Below are 12,966 nucleotides of genomic sequence, written 5' to 3' on the forward strand. Positions count from 1 at the left end.
CAATAAATTAACAACGTTCAAAGTGCTTCGTTTTATGTACAATTAAATAGGACTGAAAGAACGCAGTAGACTGTTATTGTGAGCCGGCGTCGCACAATATGTACGAGAAAGCGAAGTCAGGCGGCGTCGTGTGGGCTTGCGTCGCAAGTCGAGACGAAAATGAAGACGAGGTTTCGATCGAGGGACAAATCGCCGAAACGTGGAGCGCGACGCAATGACTGCAGTGTTGTCATCTGTGGCAGCCACTTAACCGCTGAAAAAGCGGCCGTCGAGCTGTGAGTTTTTTAAGAAGAAGTCGCTAGAAGGCGAGCCGAGGTGTGTAGCGCTACCGGCGTCGCTCCCCGTTAAAAAGCTACCGGATTGGCGTTGTGAAAAATTTGACAGATTTTTTTTTTTTTTTTTTTTTTTTTGTCTTCCTAGTGCAATCTGTTAAATGCAGAAAACGCATTTAACGTTTAACCGGATCGCGTCTGCTTCCAAAACCCGTCAAAGCAAATTCGAAAGCGTTACGCTTTACTGCCGGACAAACAAATGAAGAAACACGCGGCTAACGGCGCTAACATTCGACAGCATTCTACTCGTGAACATAGCCGTGCTCCTTGGAACCTACGAACTTTACACGCACGTCTCGTTGACTGTGCCTAACGTGACCACCTGCGCCGCAGTCTGGGAAGGGACCGTACCCGTCGTGACGGAACGGCGCTAAAATCGGCCCGCGGCGCCGCTCAGTGCTTCTTCTTGGGCCTCAGGGTTTTGCCCCTGCTGGCCGTGTCGTTCTTCACCCCCTTGCCTTTCTTCACGCAGAAGTACTTGGTGACGGTCTTGCGGCACTGCTCGCACCTCACCGCACAGCACCAGTGGAACTTGCAGTTGCAGCTGGACACCGTCTCGGCCTTGCGCTCCTCCACGGCCAGGCTGCAGTCTCCGCACAGCCGTTTGCAGCTGCGCCGCTCCCACCTGCGCAGGTTCTTGCCCTTCTTGACGCACTCGCGACCCTCGGTGCCCGGCAGGCCCAGCGTCTTGTTCTCCAGGCAGTAGTCGGGCGAGTCCTCCAGGTGCACGAGCTCCTTGCGGGAGATGGAGCTGAAGGTGTCGGCGATGGCGCCGCGGCTAGCCGCGCTGTTCCCGGCCCCCCGCAGGAGGTCCACCTTCAGGGCCTTGTGGTACTTCTCCTTCAAGTAATTGCCCACCTCCCTGAACTCGGGCAGCTGCAGCCAGCAGGTCTGAGTGGTGCAGCTCCCGGACACCCCGTGGCACTTGCACGTCCGCTTCATGGTGCCTTTCACGGCCTACGGACGCAAAGGGTTCGCGGTCAAAGGGCGGCATTTGCTTTTCCCATCTCTCTCTCCCGCCGTCCGAAAATTTGAGAAGACGGTAAAGGCCGAACCTCTCTCGTCTGCTCTGAACGTCAGAGAAACGACCGGGCCACAAATGGATTTTCGGCAAAAGCTGTGGACCGCAGCCAGGGAGCAAACTGCGGTCACGTCAGTTGGCGGCACGAGAGCATCATACCGAATATCCATTTCCCAAGGCAGCTTGCAGCGTTAAATGTTTATACCCAGCTACTTACAACGATTTACCCATTTATACATCAGAGTACTCTTATTGTATTGAGGGATACTACTTCTGATTGCAAGACAAGAGCTACCTGCTACTTACCAACTAATTGCTACTACTATTACTACTACTACTAATAATAATAATAATAATAATAGTAATAGTAATAATAACAATGGGTGACACTGTGGCACAGCGAGTAACGCTGCTGTTTCACAGCGCCTGGGTGGTCCAAGAGGACGTGGGTTTAATCCCTGCTTAGTTGTGCGGAGTTTGCACGTTCTCCCCGTGCGGGTTTCCTCCGGGTGCTCTGGTTTCCTCCCACAGTCCATAGACATGCTGTTCGGGCTCACCCATAGTGTGTGAGTGACAGAGAGTGTGTGTTCCACTAATGTATAGATGAGCGACCCAGTGTAAGCAGTGTAAGTTACTGCAGTGAATAAGGTGTACGGGCTGATAACACTACATAGAGTTCATTAGAAGTGGCTTTGGAGAAAAGTGTCTGATAAATAAATAAATAAATGTAATAATAGCCATAATAATACACTTATATCCTTAGATATAGGTACTAATGAGACGAAACCCTTGTTATACTCGGGCCTTTAACAAGAGGCATCTCAAGGCAGCTTGTATAATAGCTTAATTAGTGTGTTTTTGCACAAAACGTTCACGGAGGCCGTGACGCGTGAAACCAAAACGTTTACGCTGGTCCTCCTTTAAATAACACTGCGTTAAATGAGGTGGCTAGACGCTCCGCCGCCGCCGCCGCCGCTCCCCCGCTCCCCGCTCGGGTAAAAAGGAAGCATTAAGCAACGAGAAAGCAGGCCCAGGGTTCGACTAAAGCTTCAGAACCCACACCAAAGCACAGCTGTCACTGGAAAGGGGGCCATTCTTCTGGTGGCAATGCTTTCTGCTGACTTAAACATTAAGGAGATTGTTGCCGCGGGACGAAAACCACTACGTGTTTAGCGGGGTCATTGTCACTGTGTGTTCTGCTACAAGAAGGTCTTTTGAGTGATGAAACAAGTCTTTGGATTTTTTTTTTTCGGTCCTCTCAATGATGTTCCAGGTGCTGCTGGAATCCTTAAAAAAACCTGTCTAAAGAGTGCTGGATACTTCAGTGATATTGTAGTGATCCCCATGGGTTTCTTTGCCGCGACAAAGACCAGCATAAATATGAGATCCTCGTCGCAAGAATAAAACTAAACACTTATTTGAAACCCAAATAATACGGGACCTTTGCATTGCATGGCTCCCAGGGTCTTCTAATTAAGGCTTCCACCGCTGGTCCCAAGAATCTCGAGTCGAGGCCTTATCATAAAAGACATTCAAAACTGGTAAATAGACCCTTCTGGTACAGCGCACACAGTGTTATAGGGATGAGTGGCACCTTACTTATAAGACCCTGAATAGGACTCTTGGGTGGTAAAGCCGTGTTTCCTTTTTGAGAGAAAAAAAAAAAGATAAATAGGCACTTTACATTCAGGTCCCGCTGGTGGCCTCGTGGGGATTTATAATCTCAGACCCCACCTTGAACCACGAGAGTTCTTACAGCTAACCACTCTGCTTCCCGTGGAAAATAAACTCTTTGGCTCTCGAGATTTCCGTGGAGGGTTTCTGTGACCTTTGTCAATGAACCGGAGAACTCGGAGAACTCCCCCCCCCCCCCAACAAAAACACAGATACACGATGCAGACGGGCGACGGGGTACCTTGCGGCCCGCCTCGTTGTTGTGCAGGTTCATGGCAGCCCGCGCGTCCTGCCCCGTCTCCAAGGCGTCGACGAACTGCTTGGAGATGGTTTCCCCGAAGCCCACGTTGTCGCTGCAGCCGCCCCACAGCCAGCCCTGGCCCCCTGCCGACGACAACAACGGCTGCCCTTCGTACCGGGAACAGTCCCACTGATGCGTAGTAATAGGAGGGGTGCAGCTGAGGCTTCCGTGCTCCATCCCATACGTCACTTCTAACCTGTCTCACTTCACGAACATTGTTGTGTGTGTGTGTGTGTGCATTTCAGGATCTTGGTGGAACAACAGAACTTGGACATTTATCTGACACTTTGCTCCAAAGCAACTTACAATTATTCACCCATTTATACAGCTGAGTAACTTCACTGGAAGCAATTCAGGGTAAGAACCTTGTTCAAGGGTACGAGGTGGGATTCAAACCTGCAACCTCAAACCACTGCACTACCAGCTGTTCCCAAACAATCCCTTCCTTGCAGTTATTTTTTAATACTGACAGTGCGAGACAAGTAGTTGATGTGAAGCCTTCATCCCAACCAGGATTTGAACCTAGACCACGGTGGTGCGAAGGCCAAATCCAGACCAGTTGTCCACCAGGAAATACGTATCCAGCTGGAGATTTGGTACCGTCAAGGTCACTACAGTGATGTACAGGAGAGAAGATGGAAACTGCAGCTGCGTCCTTCCTTTTACCACACACACACATCCATGCGCTCAACACACACTTTTCTCCAACCTACCTACAACTATTGACCCTCCGCACACACCAGGGTACTTTTTACCCACCTGATTCAGGGGAGGCACCTTGCTCAAGAGTACTACAGCAGGAGGTGGGTTTTGAACTCTGATCCTTTAAAAGTATGGTAAACATTGTAAACAGCACATGCCCTGCCGCCCCATGATTAACATATGCAATGCGTGTAGAATATGCAGTGTATGAGAGGCAGCTGGTTGTTTAATGACTTGTGCTGCTGCAGTTGGACCCTTAAGCAAGGTACTTTACCCTGCATTGCTCCAGTAAAATTATCCAACTCATGTATAAATGAGTAAATAATTATAAGTTGATTTAGAGAAAAGTGTCATGTAAACATTGCACACCACCAAACCGTGGTATTTCTCCTTGCTGATGCCCCGTTAAATGGCGCACACACTAACTGCGAGCGCAGTCATGCAGGAGGCAGATGCTGCTCACCGAGCTGCCCGTTCCTCGTGTCGTCGCAGCCGCAGTTGTCGAAGTCGCCGAGGCTGCAGCTTCGGGTCAGAGTGTACATGACCCCGGCGGAGCTGATGGCGTGAACGAAGGCCGTCTCTCTGTTCGCTGCGCGTGAAGCACCAGTTAGAGATGCACCACTTTATAACTTGCATTAAATGCAACATTTAAAAAACAAAAAAATTATTTCACAACCTACAGTCATGGAATGCAAAACAAAATGTACTCTTGCACCAGCCAGGTGACACAGCGAGCAGCGCTGCTGTCTCACAGCACCTGGGTGGTGTGAGAGGATGTGGGTTCAATCCCTGCTAAGTATGTGTGGAGTTTGCATGTTCTTGGGGGTGCTCTGGTTTCCTCCCACACTGTAAAGACCTGCTGTTCAGGTTCAGGTTCACCCACTGTGTGTGTGTGTGTGTGTGTGTGTTCACTCCACTGATGTATGGATGAGTGACCCAATGTAAGTGGTGTATCTAGCAGTGTAAGTCACCATGGTAAATAAGGTTGGTGGGCTGGTAACACTACATAAAGTTCATTGGAAGTTGCTTTGGAGAGAAGTGTCTGATAAATAAATGTAAAATGAATATTATCAAGGGACAATATCAGGTCATTCTTGCCATGAAAAGGCTCAATGGAAATATTTTGTTAATATAGATATATATATATACAGTATGTATGTATGTATGTATTCATTCGTTCATTCATTCATTCAAAAGATGACCAAATAATTAGGTTAATTAATGTCCAATAAGTGTGGTAACACATCTGTGTGGATACCGCACAGGGATTGTGTCATGTATTAACTTTATACCCGTCAAAACTGAAACACCATGCAAACCTCCCACATTAACTCCTCCACCGAACAAACGCATTTCCGTTTACAAATTCCACGTTTCGCGCTGCATCTCAACACACTGTCGCGATGGAAATGGGGTCGATGAAACGGAGCGGTGGCACCGGAGCGGCCCGGGCGCTCTTCTTACCGCTGCGCAGTCCGCTGTGCGTGGACAGCTGCAGGGCTCTTTCGGGGCAGTTCCAGCGGTCCCAGGCGAACTGGAACTTACACTCCTCGATGCCAGACTGGGCGCCGGTGGCCACGCTGCTGGAGTAGATGAGGTAAGCCTGCAATTGACAGGAAATGCACGGTTCAGCCACCGCCGGCCCTCGACGTGGCTTTTTGGCGGGAAAAATGCTGTCGCAGCTCAGATTCTTTGTGATTCAGCGTGGACGCCTAAGGCGGGGGGGGGGGGGAGGCGCAGCGGCGCAGCGGGTTGGACTGGGTCCTGCTTTCCAGTGGGTCTGGGGTTCGAGTCCCACTCAGGGTGCCTAGCAACAGACTGGAGTCCCATCCTGGGTGTGTTCCCTCCCCTTCCAGCCTTATACCCTCTGTTGCCGGGTTAGGCTCTGGCTCCCCGTGACCCCATGTGGGACAAGTGGCTTCAGATGGTGTGTGTGTGTGTGTGTGTGTGTGTGTGTTTCTCCAAGGTGATTCAAAATGATGCGTCCGATTACTAAGATACGACTACGGCATGAGTTTGGCAGGCAGTGTAGATGTAGGTTTCTGTGAAAAACTCACATTTCTACCACTGTTGACATTTCTAATGCAGATAAATTAGTCCAGAGTTTGCAATTATTTTAACAATGATCAACATTAATACTTTTCGCAATCTTAGCAAAGTTTCCAAATCACTTTTGAAAATATTCTTAATCCATAAGGATTGACTCGTAAGTCAAATGCGTACCCTGATTTCCCCGTTCTTACAACTGGGTCAACACCTCGCTCTAGGGTCCTACAGCAGGAGGTGGGGTTCAAACCCAGGTCCTTGTGTATGTGGCACCGGCGCGTACGAGTGTCCGTAGAGCGTACCGCCACAGCCTGGCGGCCCTCGCGGAGGAACATTCAGATTTACAATCTAAGGAATTCTGCCTTTTTTACATCATCCACATCCACTGGATGTGGGTTACGTTACATCTGATTTTTTTTGTTTTAACCAAACGTGGAAAGTATGTTCGAATGCGCCCCGTTAGTCACAAATTAATTCCTTAGGCGTCCTTTCTGTCCTAATCAGTGTCCATCCTCTAACGGAGCTAAAGAATAAATATCAGTGACATCTGGAATAACACAAATTGATGTTAATGGGCCATCGGCCGACCGATATTCATTCATCCATCCTCTAACAAGCTTATAGGGTTTAGGGTCGCGCTGCTGACCAACATATATAATCTACTTACAGGAGCAGGTTTTTTGAAGTCAGCCAGGTAAAAGTTCCCGCTAAGTCCGGCACTCGTGGTACGGGAAAGTTTCGTTGTCACCGCAATCGGCTTTTCCCTTCGCCCGCGTCACTCACGCATACTTACATGTGTGAAGAACCTGGAGGAGAGGCCTCCTCTCGAACGCGGGCGCGGCGTGTTAATGATGACCACCCACGGGAGCGCTGCCTCCACCGCCGTCCCTTACTCGCTATATAACGTATATTTGTGTCTATAGCTCGTTGTTATCATTTTTATCCCGTATTTTGTGTGGATTCGGACTTGAGCTTCAGAGGTCACTGCTCTGCACAGCTTTATGGAAAGAAGATCGCGTAGATGCCTTCGTTGCACTTATTCAGCTTGTTACATTTTTTCATGGATGATCGATATGTATTTCAAAAGACGTGTGATGCACTGAAACATTTCGGCGATTTTGTCAGTTATTGTGGGAATTAGTGATTAATGTTCCCACTTATGTTTTATTACAACCTACAGCAGCCATACACACATTGAGGGCGTCGGGGACTTGTGCTGCTTTCAATGTGTGTAACAGGAATAATAAGAAGCAAATAACGCATAATTTTATTTATAAGTATGTGTATATGTGCATAAATGACAAACGTGTGCAGTTCTGCATTTAATGAAGTGGACAAAGACCACATTCTCTTCATTATGAGAAGCACGTGCTCAGTGATGTGTTAAATGATTATAAAGACCCCGAGTTTCAATATTCATATTCGTCCAGCGACTTTGTTTTCAAAACTTTAAATTATCAGGATCGGTCTCTTAAAAAAGTAATAAAGCACAACTTTGTCGCTGTGACGAAAGAGGAAAACTGCACGAGAAGGCGATTTACCTTTGGGCCAGTCATCAGAAAGTTATTAACAGACCTGGAAAAGAAAGTCATACTCAGTCAGATAAACAAGACAAACAACATTTTTTGGGTTTGCGATATCGTCTGAAGTCGTGGTCGTCACAATGCTGAGGATGCTTGTGAGGTCATATTCATATGACATGTAGCACAGATGCCGATTTCTGTGAAAAACCCACATTTCTGCAAATGCAGATAAATTAATCCATAGCCTGCAAATATGGTAATAATAATTAACACTAATATTTTCTGCAATCTTAGTAAAATTTGTAAATAAATCACCAATTAAAATAGTCCTAATCCATATGAATTGAATATTCATTTTAATGAGTGCCAAAGTACTGATAGTATCTTCCTGCATTTTTAAATAAGTGAAAACAGTTACTTTACAGTTACAGTCACTTTATTTTTACAAATGCAATGCTCATCTATGAAGGACCTCAGTGAATATTTCTCCAATGCACTCTTTTTGGTAGAACTTCCTTTAAAATAACACAAAGTTAGTTACACTGTTAAAAGGATACTTTCTGAGCAGAGCTTTTCTTCAGTAAGAACGGACTGCGGCTCATACATGTTACTGCATCATACTACGGTATTTGTAACGACGAAAAGAGCATCGGTTGATCGTCGCTGCGACGAGCCTGTTCAATTTCCGACCTTTGCGCCTCGGAAATGTGATGCTGGAGTTCAGATCATCACCAGCATCCGATCATCTGTCTAACCGTGCTCCACAAGAGGGTCCAATAAGAGTGAGACTTCCTGGAAAAATGAGAAATGTTTCCATTTCCGTTGGCGACGCCGGCCGACCGCTCCTTGCTCTCCCTTTCCGAAGCTCTTCCGCTAAACGGAAGCTGCCGTTTCCAGCGAAAAAACTGCAAAGTGAGGAATCTGAGAACTTACCAACTGCAACAAGACTTCATGTGGGCCATCAGAATGAAAACATAATAGCAGACGTCCAAACGCATGAACATCCTGAACGTGTGGAGTCACTCCTCTATGTCCTCAAGCGCAGCGTCTGCCTGCCGGATAAATACCTACATGCAGAAGCCAGGAGGTTGGGGGGTCTCATGCGGGAGCCGAGGGGGGTTCTGAAATGGAGCTCCTCTCATCCCAACAAGAGATTATCTGCTTAACCAAAGATTTTCCCCTTGCAGCTCCGGCAGCCAATCAGAACTATTGTACCCGTGAAAGATTGAAATGATCAAAAGGGCACCCTGGGCTTCTTGAAGTCAAAACACAAGGGAAGAGCTCTCTGCACGCCAACCCCTCGACTAAATTAATTTGAAGACACGGGATCGCCGCTTTCCACAAGGCCTTCCTCCACACATGGAGCCCGGAGGGTCTTTCACGCCGTCCTGCGAGACCACGCTCGACACGGGGGCCGCGGGCGGAACGTTTGTAAACCGGGGAAACAAATACCCTAGTGGGAATTCACACTTTCTCATAATATTAGGAATTTACATTCGCGATAGACAGGACGAGAATATAACAATTTTATAATATAGACTATATTATAATATTAAGACTCGTTAACCGCAAAACAGGCTTTTTTCTTTGCCAAACTGTCACACCTCTGTGTGGGAAGTATTCCCCATCCCCATGGGCTCCTGATGTTTCCACGCATGATATCAATTAGATTAGATGAGATATTTGGATATTAGATATTAACTAGTTTAGAATTAGAATAAGGCTCTCAGTATCACGGTTCTCATACTTACTACATACACAGAAATACGACCCTGCTGAAGCACATCTGCTGCCCTGAGACTTTTCTGCATGAATAAATAAATATGGTGAGAAATGTGGTGATTTATTGAAAACCTGCTGCAGAGGCAAATCTGTCCTGTACAGGAATTTTGCTGTGAATTGGACTGTGGTGAATTCATGGGTATTTTTTCATGGGTTAGTGTGGAGTTTGATGAAAGTTTTGAGCAACCTGATGCTCATCTTGAGAGGAAGGGGAGGTGTAAACTTGGCCAAATTGTGTAAACTTGAGAATTTTTGAAAAGGGAGGTGGAAATACAGTGGAATTTACATGTTTAACCTGATGAGCCTGTGGTACATTTCACCATGTTTACTGAAATGTGCTAGAGTTACATTTTATATGATTTTAAAGATAAACGTTTGGCTTTTACCGATAATCCAGAAACCTTTATTGGCGAAAACAGTCCCCCCCCCCCCCCCCCCCCCCGAAACGTTTTTGTTGTCTGAACCGAATTTAGGACATTTAGTAACTGTTTCGTTAAGTGTTTCACTGGTGCAGTAAAAAATTAGTTTATGTAAAACACTAATTTTTTTAATCCTTTGACAAACTCAGAAATACAAAAAAAAAAAAAAGTATTTTTTTGCAAATAGCTGATTTTTTTATGTCAAAGCGCACTTTGCAGCGCCGTCGCAACTCGGGTCTTTCCGTGTTTTCTTTTTACTTTAGTTATTTAATATGTTTTCTACATTTTCCTCGACGGTTACAAACCTCACAGAACAAGTTTCATGTTGAATTCCGCCCTTTAAAAAATCACTTTAGGAGCTGAAGGGCACATTGATTGAAAACAATTAATTTTTATCACAAATCCAGCCTGTACGGTATGTGGAGGAAAAGTGCGAAACGAACCTCCTTCAGTCAAACAAAGACTTTATATTTTATGAACAATTTTATATTCCATCGTTTCCCCCCGCCTATCGAAAATGTATTGATTTTCAAGTGATTGATTTTGTTTTTTTATGTCTAACTTTCATGTCCAAGACAGGCATGTTTGTCGCTCTTCTCTCCAATTAAGCATTATATATAATTTGTATTATTATAACAATAATAAAATAATTTTATAAATAAATAATAATTTAAGAAAATTAATATTTTTCTGTATTTATTTACCGCGAATGTAACGGATTTTTACAACGAATCGAAAAATGAACTTTACTAATATATGGTGAACTATATGCAAATTAAAAACTGAAAGGCTAGTTTCCCACGAGCGGTTTATTAAGGACATTTCGGTCTTTTACGGGATTCTCAGATGCATTTCAATAATTCGTTCTCTTTCTTCAGCACATTCATATTTACAGGTTATTGATCCAGCGAATCAGTTCACAACCCTTGACCACAGTAACATAATCACGCCAAAGCGAATTAATATTAAAACAGAGCCGGGGGTCTAAGTTAAACTTGATACCAACACCTAGACAAATAACGGAGAAAAAAATTACACAAATTATGACATTTATGTCCATCGTCAAGTCAATCTTCCTATTATGTTTTTTTCATTATTAAAATTAAGATTGGTCTTAATAGGCCGAAGCCGTTCTATAATGTACAATATCGATTTGTTCACGATGTCGGGCTTTTTTACAACAATTTAGCACGTTGTGTATTCGCGTCACCGTTAATAATAACTGCGATAATAAGCGGAGCTGCAGCCCGAGTCCCTCCTTCTGCCCGCGCTGTTGCGCTGATACTGATCGGCCGCTAGATGGCGACAAAATCCGCCGTAACTTGTGTCGCCCTCGCGACGCGTTTTCAGTAAACGGAATATCATGTGGGACCTGGTCTGAGGGGTTTTATCTCTAAAATAAGTCAAGACTGAAATGGCAAAAGTGCTGAAGCCCATGCCAACGATGTAAATGTATCCGATTTTGGTTATTTACCTGTAATGATCCAACCGGAAATGTAAACGAGATATTGAACAGTCACTATTAATACACTATACTATATAAATAACACTATAAGTTATAACAGTCACTACTATCGACTGTGAAGTGTCTCGCTCGTGTCCTCTCTCTCTGTCACCTTTTTTGTGCCATTTTCCTCATTATCAAGGGTAACACGGTTTTTTTTTCTCTCTCTCTCTCTCTCTCTCTCAAAATGGCACATGATAATTCTAAAAAGCCGTTCTGTCTCAGCTACATCACGCACATTCTGGATTCGTCATTGTTGTTCTTGGGTGCATCCAAAGAAAGTGTCCCGGGCCCCGTTGACCCCCCGGCACGTTGCACAATCGCGTTTATTTAACGAACATGTGGTGGAGACAGGCTGAAAACTTGACGTAATATTTTTAATAAGCGCTGCCATGCATTACAACTCTGCAAAACTGCAGGAGGAAATGACAGTTCCGCTCACGGAATGAAGGGAACACGTTATTCAGCTGCTAGTTTATCTTTACTGCACCATTACCGCACCATTACTACATTTCTATCGCGACCGAAGAAGACTTGAAGCCGTGACAATTTACACGGTGGCGATCACATGACGCCTCCGCGCCTGGGCAAAAGGTCTCTTTTGATTGGCCAAAGGGGAATCAGACAAGCCTGTGCGCGGCCCTCATTGGCTCCGTCGGATCAGACGTTACACATCCGTTTTTGGAGCCTGGCGAACCTTCCGATGGGCTCGATTTGACCCGCAGTTACCTCTCATTATTTTGGTGACGTAATTTAACCGAACTTGGCCGCCGGTGGAGGAACGATGCTGCACGAGCCGCTGGGAGCCAATAGGAGCTGCTCACCCCCTTCTCGTCAGGTTGGTGTGGTGTTCGCGGTTTTTTTTCCCCTCAACCGCCGCGTCGCTTCAGTCCTGTGAACGAACTGCTCGCTTGGGCAGAACGGAGGAACTAAATTGGTGTTAAAAGTGGACGTGTACCCTGTCAGTTTAGAGTGTGGAGTCGGGGACCAAGGGGCCCCCAACCGCAATTAGGCGGTTAACGAGACTGTTGCAGAAGCACCGCGAGTTTTCTCCCCCATGATTATGATGATATCAGTGTTACTTGGCCTTGGGTTTGAAATCTGCATCCCGGCAGCATAAATGTCAGGTGCTGGACAAAATATCACAACTACGTGGGTTTGAGAAGATTGCTTAGTTTGTGTAATAAAGCACCAGACTCATACTGTTCACACATTTAGCTGACACTTCTCTCCAAAGCGACTTACAGCGGTTTACACTGCTACAGCAGGGTACTTTTCACTGTACTAATTCAACATAAGTGCCTTGGTGAAGGGTCCTTTCCTCCAGCAGGACTTGGTTGGGATTGGAAAGTGAACTGCGTCACACACACCATGTACAGCACCGATTGTCTGTGTGTGTGTGTGTGTGTGTGTGTGTGTGTGTGTGTGTGGGGTCATTGTTTATGAGAAAGCTGCATAGATGATAACTTTATCAATTAGGAAACAATTTGCTCAATGATTACTAATTCCTACCTTTACAGAAGGTAACTTTATCCAAAGTGGCTTTGCTTACTTCCTGCATTCTCACAACGTGGTATTTTTTACTCGACTTGCTGGGGAAGTGCACTGATCGTGGGTACGGCAACGGGACCGAGGAGCGGGACTCGAAACTGGAACCTTCAG

The 12,966-nt window shown here is 45.8% G+C and overlaps 1 protein-coding gene across 1 annotated transcript; it reads right to left on the minus strand.

Annotated features, from left to right (window-relative positions):
- Positions 1 to 725: 725 nt before the first annotated feature.
- On the minus strand, positions 726 to 8,603 carry wnt8b (wingless-type MMTV integration site family, member 8b). The gene is made up of 6 exons (XM_018761031.2): positions 8,533 to 8,603; positions 7,618 to 7,651; positions 5,495 to 5,633; positions 4,494 to 4,619; positions 3,269 to 3,411; positions 726 to 1,289 (listed from the first exon to the last, which is right to left on the minus strand). Exons 1-6 carry the CDS (start codon positions 8,601 to 8,603, stop codon positions 726 to 728), a joined length of 1,077 nt encoding a protein of 358 aa, XP_018616547.2.
- Positions 8,604 to 12,966: the final 4,363 nt, after the last annotated feature.

Source organism: Scleropages formosus, chromosome 24 (genome assembly GCF_900964775.1).
Source record: "Scleropages formosus chromosome 24, fSclFor1.1, whole genome shotgun sequence".
Lineage (NCBI taxonomy): Eukaryota > Metazoa > Chordata > Actinopteri > Osteoglossiformes > Osteoglossidae > Scleropages > Scleropages formosus.